Raw genomic sequence first — 19,024 nt, 5'->3', positions numbered from 1 at the left:
TCGGGATGAATCAGAAGAGAAGATACTACTGCCAGAGACAGAAATGTTCAGGATAGATTCGTGAAATAAGTAGAAGTGTTTTTGTTTGGGGGCTTTTTGTTTTTGTTTCCATCATTTGACCCAAAAAGAAGGTAGTCCTTCTTCCTAAAGTTCTCATGAAAAAAAGTAGAATTCCTGGTAACGACATGCTTCTGTGAAGCCAAGGGATGTGTCTTTGATAGATTTGTATCCAGGTCTAGTCTTACAGAATCTTTTTTTGTTCTTGTTACTCTCAGTTCCACAGTCCACACTAGACAGAACTGAAAGTCACATCAGAGATTTTACATGAACTGTCGAAAAGTCTTTCTCTATTCAACACTCAGTGAATGTTCAAAAACTGAATTCTATAGAGCTGGGAAATCTTATTCCTACTTGCCCGGAATAGGGAAATTCAAATGAATTACTCTCATTCAGCATAGTCTGCAAGATGCACTTTCCAGTTTTCTCTACTATTTCTCTCTACAGCTATTAAATATTTACTCGTGTCTTCATCTGTACTGCGCTGGTCTCAGTCACCTCCCAGACACAGATAACTCAAACACTTTCACCTCCAGGGCAGTTCTCAGCTCTAGGCTCCAGTCTGTTCAACTGCCTGGGTTTATTCCTTCTTTAGTTTTGCATAAATCTTTCTTTTCTTTTTTTCAGACTTACTGAGGTATGAATGACAAATAAAAATTCTATCTATTCAAGGTTTACAACTTGATATTTTGGGATATGTACAAACATCATCAAATAATCACCAAAATCAAACCAACAAACATAACCCATCGCCTCGCACACTACCTTTTGTATGTGTGTGTGGTAAGAACACTTAAGATATGTCCTCTTAGGTATTTCAAGTATATAATATAATTTTGTTAACTATAGTCACCATTCTGCATGTTAGATCTCATTGATTTTTCCATCCAGTATAACTGAAACCTTCATTTGACCAACATCGCCCCCATTTCCCCTGTCCCTCCAGCCCCTGGCTACCATCAGTCTCTCTGCTTCTTCTCTAAGTTTGGCTGTTTTGAGATTCCACATACAAACAAGCTCTTGAGGTATTTGTCTTTCTGTGCCTGGCTTAAAATCTAAATGAATCTCCTGTATTTGTCCTTTTCTTTGGGAAGAATATCAAGGATCTGAGAAGTTGCCCGCTTTCTCCTCCCTCCCAACGGAGCTTTCTACTCCCCTCTCTCTGCTCCTAGCAACATGCCCTCCCTGTTTGAGAGTATCAGCAAGAATCTGGTCAAGGAGCTTGGAGACAGAGACCTGAGACCTGTCAGATTCCTGCTGAATGCCAACAAATATTGTCAGCTTGCGCTATTACGGAAGAGGAAGAGTCGCTCATGGTTCTGGGAACAACCAGATGTCCCAGTTGAATACACCCTCGTGGACATCCTGGAGCCAAGTTCTTCAGTCCCAGGTAGTGTCAACCAGGGGCAAAGGAGGCGAGGAGTGAAAAACAGGGTGTTCAGACAGAGGTGGTGCAGCCTCCAAGAAGCCCTAAGACATCACACTGGTAGATCTCAAATCAGCCTTGCCAAGAGGCGCAGGGTAAGGAGCTACGATTATTTGAGAATCTAGTAATTATCATGACCCAGGCATTCATTAATAGTACACTTAATACTTACAATAGTCTCTTGAGTTAGGAATATTATCCTTATTTGCATTGAGAACAAATTGAAACATAAAATAATTTGTTCAAAGTTACATACCCGGTAACTGGTAGGACCGGAATTCAAATCAGATCTGTCTGGCTCCAAACCCCAAACATTTCTGTTCAGTGCGCCGCCTTCTGGGGCTGATGCCGTGCCTGGAAAGATGATGCTGTGGGTCTCCTGGACCAGCGTTCACCTGACATCATCATTTCTTAAGGTTAGGGCGTTATCCCCATTATCCAGCCCCTGGGTGATTCAAACATTTGTCCTCAGCAGTAATTTACATTTAAAACATTCATCGATTAGTTAGCTTCTCCACTGAGAGACACATGAACATGTAGGAGGGCTGGGAGCAATAGGACTATTATCTCATTTCCCACAGCAGCTGCTCCAGAATGAATTCTTGGCTAAACCTAAGGTCACCTTTTCTGTCCCCAGAAACTGTTGTGACAGGACCATTCCTCCTCAGTGACACTAGGATCCAGAAGCTGAAGGCGTATGCGGGCGTGGCTGTTGGGCCAGAGCTGAGTGCATCGGGGGAGGCTGCCCAGTCCCACGAGTCCTCCCTTGAGTTCCAGTCTGTTACCATCCCACCACACAACTGGGAAGCCCTCCAAAAGAGGTGAGGCCGTGGGAGAGGAAAACCGGTCAGCAGAGCCCCGGGAGGTGCACTTAGGGGCAGAGAGGCCTCAAGCAGCTTCCTTCTTCGCTGCTGAGGCGCAGAATGAAGAAAGTCACATCCCAGATCACACTGCCCCTCCCCTGTATTCATCCATTCGTTCAACTACCAGTTATTATCTAAGATCTATGTATTAAAACCATAATTAGCCGCGACTGTGCCATCTTGTGCTGAGCATCGAACTGATCACAAGACAGAGAAATCTCTCTGCCCTGAAGTCACTTATAATTAGTGTGGACAGGCGAAAGGCAGGGAGTGAGGAAACAAGCAGTGAAAAAATAAAAAGTATTCATTAAAATGAGACAAAGACTCTGAAACTCTGTTTCAATGAAGTATGCAGCAGTGTCCAGGGGCTTAATTTACCTCCATGCATATGGGCAAAGATGGATAACCAGTGATGCTCTAAGAACCAAAGAACTTCTTAAATCTTTATGCCTCTTAAAAACAGAGATGGCAGTTTAAATAGTATTTTTATGAGGGCAACACGTTGTTAAATAAGCAACTAGTTAAAGTCACAGACTGCCTGGAAACTAGAAGTTACTCTGGCATTGCCCAATTTCTACAATCCTGGTGTCTTGCAAGCCCTTATTGGAAATGACATTTGCAAAGACTGTGAAGCGAAAGAGTATCTGGGAGCTGCTCAGAGGAAAATAAAAAACATTTTTCTTGTTAGTATTTCTTTCCGTAGTTAAAGAGATCATTTCCAGGATCAATTTTATTAGCTAGTTCCAAGTAAAGTAAGTCTGAGGTCGGAGCTTTAAATATGGAAAAGAAAAGGCAGTTGGCTATTTTTAATAAGTGGGATGCAGAGGATGTTGTGTGTTTCAGCTACAAAGGTAGTTACAGATGGTGAGGGGAGCTCAGAAGGCAAGGCCGGAGGTGAGAGAGAAGGGCTGGAGGAGGGGAGTTTATTTAGTCTTCTCTGTGGGGCTAAGAGTTGAGTTCAGACCTTAAAGAATAAAAGAAGCAAGCAAGAGTGTGAGGACAGGGATCCAGAGGAGGGTTTAAAGGCTCCGAGACAGGACAGAGGTGGACGTTTTCAAGATGAGGGGAGGAAGACACTGAGGATGCAGCTTAGCTAACCAGGATGAAGGACACAGAAAATGAGGCTTGGGAGGTCAGATGACATAGCCCTTAAACACATGGTCAGTGACTTGAACTTCACTCCAAGGCAGTGGGAACACCCAGCACTGCATACTCAGTGACCTCCTCTACTGAGAAGCAAAGCAAGGACCTCTCAGTACTTCATGCAGCTGTTCTCCAGGGCACCAACCCAGCAGGGTCCCCAAGTAGAATCAGAGATGAGTCTCAGAACCGAAACAGAGATGAGATTTGTCTTCAGTATTTCAAACCTCTCATCTCCCGCCCAAACTTGTATCTTCAAGTCAGCCCTACAAACCCACCTACCAAGAACAGTCACTCCATCAACACCCACCAGAGCTGGTCAAGAGGAAATCACCCAGAGTTCTCCCTACTCCCTCAGCCTTCATCTGTCTGTTTCGCCTCCCGCCCTGACTGTGCATCCCAAGGATGGATGTGGGTTTCCCTGGCTTTGACAGGAGGATCTCCTAAGGATTGTTCTCAACCATTCAGACTTGTCTGCTTCTAGACTCTCCTGGTGAGGGGCTCTAGTGCTGGAAATCTATAAACTCCTCCTAACGAGAACTAATGTAAGTTTGGAAAATGCAGATGTCTTTAACAGTATGGCATGCGTACTCTCATACCCGTGCCTCCATCGGGGAATCAGGGCCCCTCCATTGTGCACATCAGAGACGTCCTTCTTAACCTATAAGCTGGGGTCCTCCTACCGTTGAGGGCTCACGCATCGGAGTCTGCGGCCCTTCCACGTCATGAGGAGAGGAGGAGCCTGAGGAGTCATCTCTTTCACACTCTGACCCTTCCCCTCCCTTACGTTCTCCAGAAAAGTGTTGAATCAAAAGCTGTCATTTCTGAAGGAACACCTGAGCCGAAGGGACAACCTGTATGTGGTGACAGAGGCCATGGAACTGACCAGCAGTACCACGCTGCCGGACAGAAGCTGTGTGAAAGTCAAGGGAACCTGCCTTATTCCTTGGAGTACTTGTGTCAAGGTACCAGGTCGTCCTGCAGTGGGACGGGGCCCCAAGAGCACAGCCGGCCCAGCCCTCTTCCCAGGGGCTCTGGACCCGATCAGGACCTGTCTTCGGCAGTTGGGATGAATGGTAGCATTATTTCCCATTTCTCCTGTGCTGGGGAATCCTGACTTCTGCCCCGAGAGCCCATCTAACATCCTCACTTTAGTATTTTAATATACGGGATGATTTGATATTGACAAAATAAGAAATAGACGTAATTATTTGAGATTATATTTTGCTTTGGATAAATGATAGATTCTGGAAACTCCGAAAGTGTGGTTGCTGTACGATATTCAAGTGCAGTTTTATGGCTGGAGGAAACAAGGGATCATTAGCATAAAATAAAACCTCAGCAGTTACAATACCCTGAATACTGTGAGACCCTGAGCAGAAAGTGTATAGACTCAGATTTAAATATACTCAAGCACATGTGATATATACAACTCACTCACAGTGGCCAACTATAGCTTTTTTAATTAATGTAAACAAATTAATTTATTCAGTATTTATTCAGCATCATCTATGATTCAGGGACATAAGAGTTTTGTGTGTGCATTATAATATGCTTTTGCATGCACTATATTTTGTCTAATTTGTTTTCATTCAAACATCTAGAAACTAAAAAGAAAAAAAAACCTAGAATATGAAGTAACTTTTCCAAATTTGGTTAATTTGTCCTGGGGGAGGACCAGGTTCTAACTGGGTCATTTGATTCCAAGTCTAGTGAACAAAGTGCCTGAAACAAATACATTACTCCAGTTTGGAGGGTATTTTGATGTTCAGCTTTGGGTTCCATCTGCCTGGGTCAGTGGACAGGACTTTGTGAGAACAGGAGGAAAAAAATCTGTGTCCTTCACGAAGGACGACTGCTCACAGCCAGAGCTGTTCTAAGCATCCGCTCCTGGGCTGCGATGCTGTTTAACACATTCCAAGAAATTCCAGCTTAGAATTCTACGTCCAGTCAAAGCAACGATCAAATCTGAGAGTAAAGTGTCTTCAGATAGTGACGGTCTCAAAAAACGTATCCCCAGCTCCCTAGGAAGGGTGAGTATGAGGCAGGGAGGCGGTAAGTGTCACATTAATTATAACAGAAAGGTCTTAAGTGAGGAGAAGCAGCCTCCTGCAACAGCTGAGGGTGAACTTGGACGGACGGACGTTGGGATGTGAATGCTTTAGGAGGATGAGGGAAGGGGAGGCAAGGAGTGGGAGGAGATTGGGAAAACGAAATCCTCGTCATCCTGAGGAGAAAGGACACGGATATACTGAAGTCTGGAAAAAATCAGATCATCACAATATAAACATGCAATTGAGAAAGGTGAGGGCAAATACCAGACAACAGAAGGAAAAAAGTGGTAACTGGGGGTCGGGACCGGGAGGTGGGAGGGTGGGGCTGCTGGGGCCTCTGCTCACGAGCTGTCTAGTTCTGTTTGAGGGGTTTTTTTGTGGAGCCTGGGGAAGTAATTAGGTTTATTTCTTTACTTCTTTATAATGGAGGTACTAGGGATTGAACCCAGGACCTCGTGCATGCTGAGAACACACTCTACCACTGAGCTCCACCTTCCCCCACCCCTCCTCCGTTCTATCTGAGTTTTCAATCACACACATAAATGACCCTATTGCTTGGTTTCTCTCTGCAGAGTGAAGGAGAGGGAGAGGGTCTCAAAGTGAGAGGCAAGACGCTGACTCTGCTGCAGGGCACGGTGATGGCCTATAAGAAGAAGCAGCTGGTTTTCAAGGAGAACGGCTGGGGTGAGTGGAGACTGAAGGAGGCAGATGGGGAGAGGGGTCTGCTTCTCCTGAGAAACAAGACGGGAAAGACCCTCCACAGGCACCCTCGGCTTCCCTCCCTGTCGGGGGAGAGATCGAGCGAGATTTCTCAGCCACCTCCAAGCCTGGCAAGACTGAAATGTTGCTACAGGAGATACAGAGACAGTCTCTCATGTGGGGATGGACTAAAGGGGCCCAGCACGGAGTATCCTTAGCGCTGAGCAAAGTGCATGCCTAATCCCAACCATCCCTACTCACTCAGGTCCTGCCCCCGTCAGCAGCTCACCTGGGGGAGCCACAGAGCCCTCCCCAGGGTTCCCACTACCCCAGCTGCAGCCCATAAGATAGAGCCACGTCACAGACCGCAGATGTAACGTCCCAGTAACTTAACACAGGGTTTCGTCCACATCGCTCCCTCCCGCACTAGCCTCATAATGCACAGCCCCCAACACATGCATGCTTACTTTGGGTTCTGACTCCACATCAGGGAACCACTGGCATCGAACAGCAATCCTATACCCCGGTGGGAGGGTCAGCACTGGGAACACAGCCAGCTTGGCGTCCATGGCCTCTCCTTTCCCAAATGCTGAGACCCAGCAAGAGGTCATTCTGATCCAGCTGAGGTCCAGCTCCCCACAAATCAGGAAATGCCCTCAACACACACACACACACACACACACACACACACACACACACACACACACCCCTTCCTATGGTATTCTCTCTGAAACATCTTGCCAAGGAAGGGTCCTGGCATCAGTTAGCTCCTGTCAATGGCAGCAGTGAGAAAGGGGCTGAACTCCCCGATCTTATTGGGTTAAAGGACTTTGGCTTCTGGAAAAAGGCCAGCCCTACTGAGGTTAGACAGGAGGATGGGATTCACAGCTGATTTAGAGAGAGACCAGAGGGTGCTGAGGGTGCCAAGACATGTAGTGCTACTAGAGATCATGGGAAATGACAAAGTGTTATTTAGGAGGGGATGAACAGGAGCCCCATTTCCAAAAATATGTTGTATAAGCGTTAGCAAGTGTGATGGACTTAGAGGAAAGAATAACCTCACAGCCTTGCCTGCAAGTCATGTCCTGTCCACTGGGGGGCGTGTGCGGCTTCCCTACACAACTCACGCCTAAGGGTGAAGGGAACAAACATTCAGGACTTGCCTGTGCAGTAAACCCTAGACTTCCCTGAACCAACTCAATCATCCGGATTCAGAAAGGAACACAATGTGTAGAACAGTTAAATAATTTGCCATAGCACTTGCTGTGTAACTTTGGAGAAAATTAGAATCTGAGCAGCAGCCTTCTCATCTGTTAATGGACATGAGCCCGTCTCTCTGCAGAGCTGACGGGAGGAGTGTAGATCAGTGCCCAGCAAAGGGACTGACAAGTTTATCTTCATCCTCTCCAGTCACCTGGCTCCTTTCCCGTGAACTGACAATAAGATCAGGTCTCTGACATCTCATAAACCCTCTTATCCAAGGGTCCCCTCTAGAGGTCCCCTCCGCCTACCCACTTGCCCCTCACAGAACTTCCTTAAGAATCTTCTACCCCCTGTGTCCTCACCCCTCCCTGGCACCCACACCCCAACCCACTGCAGGCCATCCTCCCATGAATTCACTCCACGTGTGTCACCAAGGCACACACGCGACTACTCCCTCCTTGGGGCTCCTCCCTGGAGGCTAGGACACCACCATCTATGGGGAGCCTCCGTTTACGGGCCGTTTCATGATACAGCTCTAACGTTAGAGGGCGTGGCGACTGCAGGTTCCAGGTTTCTCTTTAATTATTGTTTGTATTTTAGGGGGTGGAGGTAATTAGGTTTATTTATTTATTTCTTACCCAGGATTGAACCCAGGACATTATGCATGCTAAGAACACATTCTACCACTGAGCTCTGCCCTCCCCTGAACAGGTTTCTCTTTAGCGTGTCTGATTCAGAGCATACAGAGTGAGGTCAGGGATTCTGATGCCAGGGGTCCCTGGGTCACACTGAGAAAAGCTGCCCCACCTGCCCAGGAGGAGGAAGCTGTGGGGTGGGGGCGGGGGCTAGCAGGGGCTGTAGCTGCAGGATGGAAAAGGATCCAGCAGGAAATACCTGGGAAATACCTGGGTTCTCCAGACCTGGCTTCTTCCCCACCCAGACATTCTTCTCATGTCAGATGATGATACGCAGAAAACCTTTCCAGCAGGTGAGTTCCAGAGCTCTCTGCCTGGACCTTGGGCCCCACTGAGCACTAACCCCCTTTGGATGTTAACAACACCTCCAAGGGGCTCTGTGCTGCAGACCCACAGGGAAACTCTTCTCCTATCAGATAGGCTGCAAATCTCCCATCCCTTTTACCAGCCACAGACCCTTGGACACAGAGAAAGCCACCTTTCTCCTCTTAATACTGGGCTAGGGGAATGTGCATGCATGTATGTGTGTGTGCGTGTATATGAGTCTGCGTATGTGTGTGCCTGAGTGTGTGTGTTGGGGGAGGAGAGATTAACCTTTGGTGAATGAGCACTTCTGTTTATCCTCCCAGAGGGCAGGCAGCAGAGTTCAATGACAGGTGGGAGATTCCAGTCAGCAAAGTGGGATCAGATCCCTCTGGGAGGTCATTTAGTACAACCTCCCACCCCCACCCTCACCCCCTACCCCATGACAGCCTTGGCTGTCCTTACCCAAGGCACTGGGTCTGGCCCCTGGTGAAGGGCAGGGGGGGTGGAAAGGAAAGGAGGGGGTCAGGGAAGTAGGGGCAGAGTCAGGGAAACTCAGTGCCTTCAGAGACTAACTCGGGTGGGGAATTTAGTCGCTTTTTCAGACATCGAGAGCAATCGCAGCCTCCCGATAGGTGAGTGTGTATTGGAGGGGACTAGGGATGGGGTCCTAATGGCGCACATCTGAAGACCAGGGCAGATGGCCCCTGCCTTTGCCACCATTGCCCCGGGGACTGGCCCTACTTTCTGTGAAATGGGAAGGGTCTGACAAGGTGGAGGGATGGACACGGAAGGGGGCGGGAAGAGGTGAAGCAGGAAGGAGTGGGTGGTAGGAGGCCAGGACCCTCCAAAATGACTCAACAGTCAATCTGGGGTGTGAGAAGGGAGATGACCACTTGTGACTCTTTGCAGGAAGAACTCAGCAACGCTCTGGTGAAGGTGAGTGTTTACTGAGAGGGAACTCGATGCTCCCCGGGTGGGAAACTGCAAAGCTAACTACCCAAAAAGTGGTCTGCGTGCAACTTACAAAACTGAGCTCTACTTCCAAATGGTAGCTTTGTTCAGCCCCACTCATTCATGCAGGCGTGCAGGCGTGCGTGCAGCAAATCGGACTTTGTTGAGGACTGACTGGGCAAGAGGCATTATTCTGAGCTGTGGGGATACGACCATAAACCAAACAGAAATGCCTGCCTCACTGGACCTTCCGTTCGCCTGACCTCCCACGCTCGGCGGGTCACCTGAAGTCTGCTAGAAGAAGCAGAGAACCGCCGACTCCACTCCTTGGTTAATTCTGTGCGGACGTACCTGATGCAGGCAGCTCCCTGATCAGAAGGATAGTTTATGTGTGCCGGGGCCACCCCAAGCATTTCACATCCATAAACTCATTTAATCCTCAGAGGATTCCCACTGAGCAGATGTGGAAACTGAGCCCAGAGCCTGAGATTCTCACTCTAGAGCCCAGAGCCAAACCCACATTATTCCCGACCTTTCCCAGCAATGAGCGCCTAGGCATTTTCTTCCACTTCCCAGGGCCCCTTTCCAGACTCTCATCTCCTCCCTGCGTTCTGCACCCCGTCATGTCACAGCACTAGGACTGCCCTTCTTTTTTGCCTTGTGTGATAGCTTCATCCTCAGAGCCCAACACACCATCTGCACAGATGCTTTTGGTTGGTAGACCAGTGAGATGGAGGTGCCTGGCTTATCACAGCAGGAATGTCCTAATCAACGAATTCTTCCCACTTTCTGCTTGGCGGTGCTGCCCGAGTGCAGATTTCCAGCACCTACAAGAGGAGGTTTCCCAGGAAATGACGGCGCTGGCCCAGCTCTCCAAGGACATTCGGGGTGCTGTTTTCCATCGTCTCCTGGCCAAGCTCAGGGACCGAGGGGCTCTGCAGGACCTCGTGGACATGGTGAGGAGGTCCTACAGCTGCCTACGGCAGATCAGACTTGTGAAGGGGGCAGGGTCAGGAGATCTGGCTGCCAAGCCACATGGGGGAGGAGGCACGAGGAGGGTGTCTGGGGTCCCTGCCTCAGGCACAACGACCAGGTCCAGGGCGTGCAGCCCGCGTGCTGAGGCTGCTTGGAATCTCCTGGGGGAGGTGAAGGGCCCTCACCCTCCCACCTTGGTTAATCACTTGTAGACACAAAAAAACACTAGCAAAATTATCTAACATCATTACTACTGCTATTACGGTTGCCATTGCTGTATCAGCAGTAATGTTGGTCTCCTGTAGCTGGATTGATACTGTGATCGCGTGGGCTTGGGTGACACCGTCCCAAGCGAGACGGGAGAGGACTCAAGTAATATATGGCTCAAGTCAAGCTTCCAAATCATGTACCTCCTTGAAGCAATCATGGGTAAGAGTGATGTGAGGGAGATATGGGAGCCTCACAAGTTTGGCCTGTAGACCTAAAAGGAAGGAGTTAGGTGCCACCTCTCTGAAACCCTTCTAACATCATGACCTCCATCCTCACATCATCCCTTCTCCGAGGTCAGTGAGATAAATTCACCGTATGACACAGAACCAGCCTAGACCTAGGGAGACTGGCCCAGGCTCATCCAGCACATCACTGGGGGTGGAGGATTCCAGGCTCCAGCCTCAGCATCCCATCCCCTGGACCATGTTATGTGGCGTCCTGGAGACCATCCCAAGGGTGAAAAGAGGGAACTTGACCTTCATGTCTAAGGGGTTTTATTCCTCCACTCCCATCACATGAGGTCTCCCAGTTCACAGTGGGAAATGAAAATCTGAACCCTCACCACTTTCTCTACCCCGATGTCCCCTGTCCCCAGTGCTGAGTGACACTCAACGTGAGCTGCTGGCCCAGTCCATGGAGAAGAGGATCCTGCTCCACCAGCGGGAGCTGGTGAGAAATCAGTCCCCAGGGGCCAGCGTCCAGGGACGGGGGTGAGGGAACCGGGGATAAGAATGATCCTGAGGACAGAGAGATGACCTAAGATTCTGCTGGGAGGGGAGACAGGGTCCTGTGTGGCTGCCGGGAGCTCCCCACTGCCTCTCCCTCAGGGGTGCAGGCCTGCTGGGGGTGAGTCTACCTCAGGAGAGTCTCTGTCTCCATGGCAACCCCTGCAGAGGTGCCCACAGTTCTAAAACAGCCCCATAGGAATACAGGTTTGGGGAGCTCAGGGGACCTGACTGACAGCCCTGCTTTCCTCACACAGTTACCATTTGCAAATTGCTCTCTCTCCATGTATACGTACACATGAGTTCCTCTGTGCACACAGACATATGCACATACACACACACTGCACACATGCACACGCACATGTATGATTCCAAATGCCACTAATCTGCAAGGAAATGTTAGTATCACCATTTAGCAGCTGAGGAGCCAACAGCGTGTCCAAGACCACACTGATCCCAGGACAGGCTGGGACGTGACTCCTGGTCCCCTTGACTCCATCACTTGGCCTCTTCCTTTACCCTGAGAGGCCCCTGGCTCTTGGGACAGAAGGTTTTATCTCCCGGCCTCAAGGCTGACCTGCAACACCTGACACTGTTTCTTCCAGGTGAGGAGCATCCTGGAGCCCAACTTCAGGTACCCCGAGAGCATTGCCTTCACCCTGAAGCCCGAGCTCCTCGCCCCGCTGCAGGGTGAGGGGGTGGCCATCACCTTCGGCCTGCTGGAGGGGTGCGGCCTGATGGTGGAGCCCATCAGCCACACGGCCACCTGGGACCCGGAAGCCAAGAAGCCCCTGTCCGCCCTGTACGGGTCCCTCTCGGTGCTGCAGCGGCTGGCAAAGGCCTGAGCCCTCCCTGGTGTGCTCGGTCCAGAGAGGCCTGGCTGCACCCCAGTCTGTGCTGTGAGCCTCATTGGTGCTCAGAGGACCCGGGGCCTCAGCTCTCTGTCTTTCTGGTTCCAGCAGGACAGGGATCAACAGAGACTTGAGGGAACACTCTGGTGATGGAAATACTCTGTATCTTGCTAAAGGTTCATGCATTTATCAAAACTCAACAAATAGTATGCTGAGGAAGGAAGCCTTTCACTATAGGTAAATTCTACTTCAAAGCAATGTCAACATTGAACTCTAGTTAATAATTTGCATTCTGAATTGTTTTGGGTGAAGCGTACTGATGTCTGTAACTTACTTTGAAATGCATCAAAAAAGAAGGTGAATGGATAGATGGATAGGGAAATAGGTGACCAACGAAATGTGGCCTGATATTTTAAATAAGAGTTCTTTTTTATTCTTGAAATGTTTTTGTATGTCTGGAATTCTTTTAAAATAAAAATTACCCCTCCTCCCCAAAATTATACCCGTGTGTCCATCAGTCATGGATTTGGCTCTTCCTTCATTTCAGGGAGATTCACATATATTATTAAACAGGTTATACATTTTCTTTTTTGAATTCTCGATTTCCCAGTCACCAGCTGTCCTCTGAGCCCTCTAAATACATGTTATCTTGTCCAATTGCTGCAGTCTCTCCTTTTCCCCTTTGCATCCTCTCAGATCACGGCAGGACTTTCCTGGATGTCTGATTCAGCCCTCCACTGGAATGATCAGTCTATTATTGCTTTTCTGATTTATTTGTTAGTTCAGGAATTGTGTCGTTCTGATATTCAGTTTGTCTCCTTAGCTTTGCAATCCCCCATTTCACTTAATCCTGTTTGTTTTATCCTCTCTTCTTTTGAGGTCTTGCTTTATTGAGATTATTTTACTTAAACACAAAATAATTAAGATACTGGGGAGAGGGGTTGCTGCAAGCTACGTTTTCTCCCTAAATGGATTCATCCACTGTCCTCCTGGCCTACAGTGTCTGCACAGATGCCCCCGGCATGAGCAGCTCTGCCCAATTCCTCGTCTGCACAAAGACAGCGGGGTAGCTCACTGAGGTTTTCTTTCCTCCCCATCACCTGAACCGAGACCTGTTTCTCGTCTGCTGTAAAGCATCATTTCGAGCCCGTTTCTGTTGCCTAAGATCATGACATGAGGATGGAGAGGACTTACCTAGGCTCTGGGAAGTCTTGGATGGCTGGCCTGGGCTCTGTCCCGTCTTGTATGGATTTGCTGAATGCCCGTTCCGGGTTCCCTCGCCTCAGCACAGGTATTTGCCTCTCCACACACAACACCTTGAGTCTTCCAGGAGGTCCAGTTTGTGGTGGGGGAGGGGCGAGGAGTCTTCACTTCCTTGAGTTCACCTGGCCGGCCTGGGGGAGAAGAGGTGACTCAGCGCCTGGGCAAGGCCTGCCCTTACTGAGAGCCCGGTGTGGTGATTACCTTTCACTTATAGAGCTTTGCTTCCCGAAGACGCTTTCTAGCGTTCAATGTCGTCCCCACCCCTTCCCAGAAGACATGCCCGCCCCATCTTTCCCTCCCCCCATCCCACCTCCCCTCCCCTCCATGTCTCAACCAAGCAGATGAGGGGGAAAGACTTCTTTTAAAAACCTTTGGCCGTGGGTTAAGAGCTCATAAAGTGGTGCAGGGCACCTCAGCCTCCTCCTGTTCCTCCAGAGGATCTTGTCTGACTCACATTTTGTTTTCTCCTGTGTTGAAACATCCTTGAGGTTTTTTTTTGTTTGTTTGTCTGTTTAACTCATGACAATTACTCTGGGTGCTTAACAGTCTTCTCTTTTCTCTTTCCATCCAGCAAAAAAGATAACAAAAGGGTACATTCCAGAAGTTTCTCCTATCACGGGGGGGGGGGGGGCAGAAGTGGCCTGGGAGAGCTCTTTTTTTCATAGAAAGCCCCAGGTCGCCCTCTAGACAGCCTGCGCCTCTCTCCTCTCCTTCTCTCCGAGCTGGGAGCTGGGAGCTGGGAGCTGGGAGCGTGGTCCTTCCCCGTTGACTGCCCTCTCCCAGCACTTCCGTGGCAGGCAGGAGACTAGAAGATTTATCCTGGGGACCCGGCCTGAGAAAGACCTACTGCTACGGACAATCTGAGTTCCCCAAGGAAACACACAGCAGAGGTGCTCAGCTTAGGGTGCACACAGAAATCAACTGGGGTGCTTCAAAAATGCTGGTGCCAGGGTCCCCCCGTCCCCCCCCACCCCCCGACACAGCTCTGATTTAATGGTTTTGCAGGGACGGCGGCTGCAGCGCCCTTCGAAAGCTCCCGGCGTGGTTCTAACCCGAAACCACGTTGCGCGCTACTGCCCTCTAGCGGGGCTCACGGTTAACCAGCACCATCCCCAGGCCCGGGAGCTTCCGGTCTGATTTTTGATGCCCCTCCCCAAAATAAGAGTAGACAAGCGTCACCAGACACCTGAGAACAGACGAGACCAAATCAAACATAAAGCAACTTGGAGGACCATGCAGAAAGTACATACGCTGTGTTTTTAAAAAATCATTAACATCCTCAGAAAAATGGAAGAAAAGATACTGAAAATATTGAAAAAAAAAACAGGATGCTATTTTAAAAGGAACATTGAGAGAACAAAAAAGAGCTCTCAGAAGTTAAAACTATTATCACAGAAATAAACTCAATAGAAGGAGTAGAGGATAAAACTGAGGAAATTTCCCAAAGAAGTAGAGCAAAAAGCCACCTCAAGGCTCCAGCATCCCAGCCCTTCCTCCCCGGGCTAGCAGGGCCCACGAGGAAAGACATGGGGGGCGCAGACCCTTGGTGGCCCTCACTCCCCCTCTCTCCGCGGTGCTGAGTGACACCCAGCGCTGCCTGCTGGCCCTGTGCCTGGGGAGAGGGGTCCTGCCCCAGCAGCTGGAGCTGGTGAGAGCGTCGGGAGGGGGTGTGGGGAGGATCTCGGGGGGGAAACCCCGGGTGAGCGTGCCCTGGGCTCTGTGCAGCCTCTGCTGGGTGGGCCGCACTCGGTCATGCGCGGGGTTATTCCCTGCGTTGGGTTCCCACCTTGTGCCTGGCCCTCTGTGAGGGCCTCAGCGCCTGAGTTAGCTCGTGCAGGTGGCCTGTTAACAGAACTCAGTGGCATTTCCCAGAGGGGTGACCCCTCCACACAGTTCACAGATTAACAGATGAAAAAATAGCGGATGGGTATCCAGACAGGGCAGGGCATGCAGAGGCTGGGAGTATTGGAAACCAGACACCAGCCAGTGCAGGGAAGTGCAGTGTTTGGGAATATATTACTTGGCACCACAGTTCTGCAGGGAGCAAGGCCCCAGGTTCTGAGTCTCAGTTGTTGGGGTTGGGCGAGCAGCCCCAGGCTCCCACCCTCAGGGTGGGTTCCACTGACCCCGGGCTTGGGAGACCTGTCTGTTTATTCTGGGTGGTTCCTTGCAGGTGGCGAGCATCTTGGGGCCAAACTTCAACCAGATGGAAGAAACAACCTTCTCTCTCCCCTGGCCGTCCTCTCCTCCCTGCAGAGTGAGGATTTGGTCCTCACCCAGAGCCTGTGGAGAGCTGAGGGCTGCAGCTGCAGGGGCCGGATACCAACTCACCTGGGACCCTGACGTGGTGCCACAGCTGTCTGCTCTCTACGTGACCCTCGCAGGGCTTCAGCCGCTGGCCGACCCCAGCCCCGGGGCCCGCCAGGCCGATGCCTGAGAAGGACGCCATAGCCTCCCCCAGTATCCCAGCCGTCCCGACTCCAGGGAGCTGCCGGCCCAGAGCCTCCGTGCAGGGCTAGGACGCAGCCGCCCTCCGGCGGCCACAGGTGACTGTGGGTCTCCACCAGGACTGGCTCACACACTCCCCTCTCTCCGTCAGACATTGGTCCCCGTCCAGGTCTGGAGGCGCACCCGTTGGATAAGGGTCCTACCTTGGATCAGAATTCTTCTCTGAGAGGCAGGAGAGGCTTGTTCCAGAACAGCCTGGCCGCCAGTCACCGCTAAACCACCGACAGCTGTGCAGCTCTAGGGCTCGTGCTCCCCTCTTGGTGCTTCCTCCGCCTGTAAAATTACCCCCGGGAAAATGGGAGATACGAATTCCTAGCTCACAGGATTGCAGTGAAGATTTTAAGGAACAGTGCCTGGCCGTCAGCTACTACGGTATGATGTTACCGTTAATAATAGTATCACACTGTTCTGCAAGAAGCTCGACCTTTCTTCAGCTTAACAAAGGACTTGGAAAGTCTCCCCTTACACTCAGCTTCCTGCAGCTCTCCTTCAGCCTCAGTTTTCCCATCTGTAAAATGAGAGCGATGGGTCAAACTGCTCCGGTGTCACCCAGCTGCACACTGGGGTGCGGAGCAAGGACTGGGCCTGTTTGTGTGAACAGTGGGGGAGCGTGCGCGTGCGCGTGCGTAGGGGCGTGCACCGGAAGCAGCGGAAGAGCCTGAGGACACATCGTGGACGGCACGCCAGAACCAGGGTCCCCAGTTCCAGCTCCGTGTTCTTAGCAGAGCACCTAGACAGAAACGAGCTAGTAATGGCATTTCAACCCAAAAGACCTGGATCTGAGCACAAATCCTAATTATCCTTATGACAAGTCTAAACTACTTGGAACAATCCTTAAATAGTCCAGAGGGCTTCTTAATCTGAATCTCTAAAGTGAGAAAACAGCCAACTGAAGTGCCTGCAGAAACAGGGTGGTGGTACACAGATAATCATGGGTAGAGTTGAGGGGAGACATGATGCAGTGGATACTCTATCCCGTGAAGGAAGAGGCGCAAGGACTGGGGCAAAGGATGCGTGGAGAGATACCGACCAGGCTGTGTTTCAGAGGTAAGAGGGGTAAAAGGAGGCCAGCTTCCAGTGATGTAGGTTTTCAAATAAACCTGCTCTTGTAACTAGAGATCGGTAAACTCTGTAGAAGGCCGCATAGTAAATATTTCGGCCTCTGAGGGCCATATGGCCTCTGTCAAAAGAATTCCATTCTGCTGTTGTAGTGCGTAAGTAGCCAAAAATAATATGTAAACAAATGAGTGAGGCTGTGTTCCAATAAAATTTTATTTATGGACACTGGAATTTGATTTTCATATACTTTACACATGCCACAAAATATTATTTTGGCTTCTTGCAACCTTTTAAAAATGTAAAATCTATTCTTAGTTCAAGGCTGTACAAAAACAGGTGTTGGGAGGATTGGCCCACAGACGAGTTTGCTAAACCTGGGTCAGAGGTTGAGAGATCTTCCCGCTGATTCTCCAACATGCAGATTGTGAACCTTGTTAACTGCAAAGGCCGCAGCGATATTACTTCCTCTATTTCAGCTGTGTCATTATTTTTAACGTATATCCGTTCACTCCGTTCAAGCATTTGCTCGGCACCTACTTTAATTCGGGTGCTGTGCACAATCCTTGGGATGCGGAAGGAAAGCCAGACGTGGCTCTTCTCTGAGGTTCTTAGTGTTGGCAAAGAGACCCAGTTAAATATCGGAGGTGGTGGATGAAATCCTTGTAGTAGATTCTTAGGGCTGCCCTTTTAACAAATTACCCCAAATTGGGTGGCTTAAAACAACAGAATTTTATTCTCTCACAGTCCTGGAAGTCAGAAGTCTGAAACCAAGGTGTCAGCAGGGTCAGTTCCTTCTGGAGGCTTTGAGGGGGAATCTGTCCCAGGCCTCTCTCCCAGCAATTCTTGGTTCCTTGGCTTGCAGACACATGGCTCCAACCCTGCCTCCATCTTCACAGGCCTTCTGCTCTGTGTCTATTTCCTCTTCTTTCCTCTTACATTGTGTTTAGGGCCCAGTGTAATCCAGGATGGTCTTATCTCCAGATCTCTCACTTAATTTCAGCTGCAAAGACCTTTTTTCCAAATGAGGTCACATTTTCAGGTCCCAGGTGCACAGATCTTTGGGGGAGAGACTATTGAACACATTACAATCCTCTTATTAGAAGGTGTCTAGAAGGGCATGGCTAGTGTTATCCCCAAGGATTCGTCAAGGAGATGACACAGGCTGGTGGTCCCTGAAAGATGAGAGTTGCCAGACGGATGTGAGGGAAGGATGACAGGCTCAGGGGCCAGTGGACCTGAGTTACGGAAGTGTGACACCGCATGGAACAATTTGAACAGCACACGGTGGAGCCTGGCTGGAAGCAAGGTACAGAGTGGCAGAGTGAGACAAAGGCCAAAGAGGTAATCAGGGATTCCAGCATGAAGGGCTGGTCCTTGTGATTAGGCCTTACTTACCCCAAAGGTCTTGATGGAATCCTCTGGGATTTCCTCCCATAGTTAACCGTTAACTGTACCATAGCTCAGATACTCTTCTCATTAAACCAGTATGGCTGGACTAGACAAACATTAAGCAGCTTCTCCCAATCAGGACACTTAGATTTCATGAGTAAGGCTTTATGATCTTAAAATAATAGGCACGTGAGTTTCCTACCACTAGTGACACCCTGGCCTTCAATTTCTCCTGGGAAGTCCCTCCTCCACTCACTCTCCGCCCAGTATCACGGGCTGTTCTTCCCTCCACACCCTAGTTGCTACCTTCTTGCTTCTGGGCGGTACCAATCAAGCAAGAGTAGTCTTCCTTCTATGACTACATCCAAACAAGAGTAGATCAAGGATAAAAGTCACATAATGACAAGGTCACTAGTCTTACTGCACTTAGCTAGATTTTAAGAGCAATTAAATAAAGAAAAAAAATTAAAAGACCTAGTTCTCCCCCAAAAGAATCATGTAATTCTTATGTAATGTGTATATGCACTCCATAAAAATACACATGGGGGAAAGCTCGAGAAGCCTAAAAACAAAACATCAGTAAACCAAGC

The 19,024-nt window shown here is 49.6% G+C and overlaps 1 protein-coding gene across 1 annotated transcript; it reads left to right on the top strand.

Moving 5' to 3' along the window:
• The first annotated feature begins 1,233 nt into the window (after positions 1-1,233).
• On the top strand, positions 1,234-12,209 carry GSDMC (gasdermin C). Its single transcript, XM_032467550.1, is given in 9 exon segments — positions 1,234-1,447; positions 2,121-2,304; positions 4,283-4,451; positions 6,113-6,224; positions 8,383-8,430; positions 10,211-10,350; positions 10,675-10,798; positions 11,235-11,308; positions 11,970-12,209. Coding segments are annotated over 9 exon segments (1,305 nt in total).
• The last annotated feature ends 6,815 nt before the right edge of the window (positions 12,210-19,024 follow it).

This window comes from Camelus ferus, chromosome 25 (genome assembly GCF_009834535.1).
Source record: "Camelus ferus isolate YT-003-E chromosome 25, BCGSAC_Cfer_1.0, whole genome shotgun sequence".
Classification (NCBI taxonomy): Eukaryota; Metazoa; Chordata; class Mammalia; order Artiodactyla; family Camelidae; genus Camelus; species Camelus ferus.
Note: the sequence above shows the minus strand (reverse complement) of the source record. Positions and strands in the feature narration are given on the sequence as shown.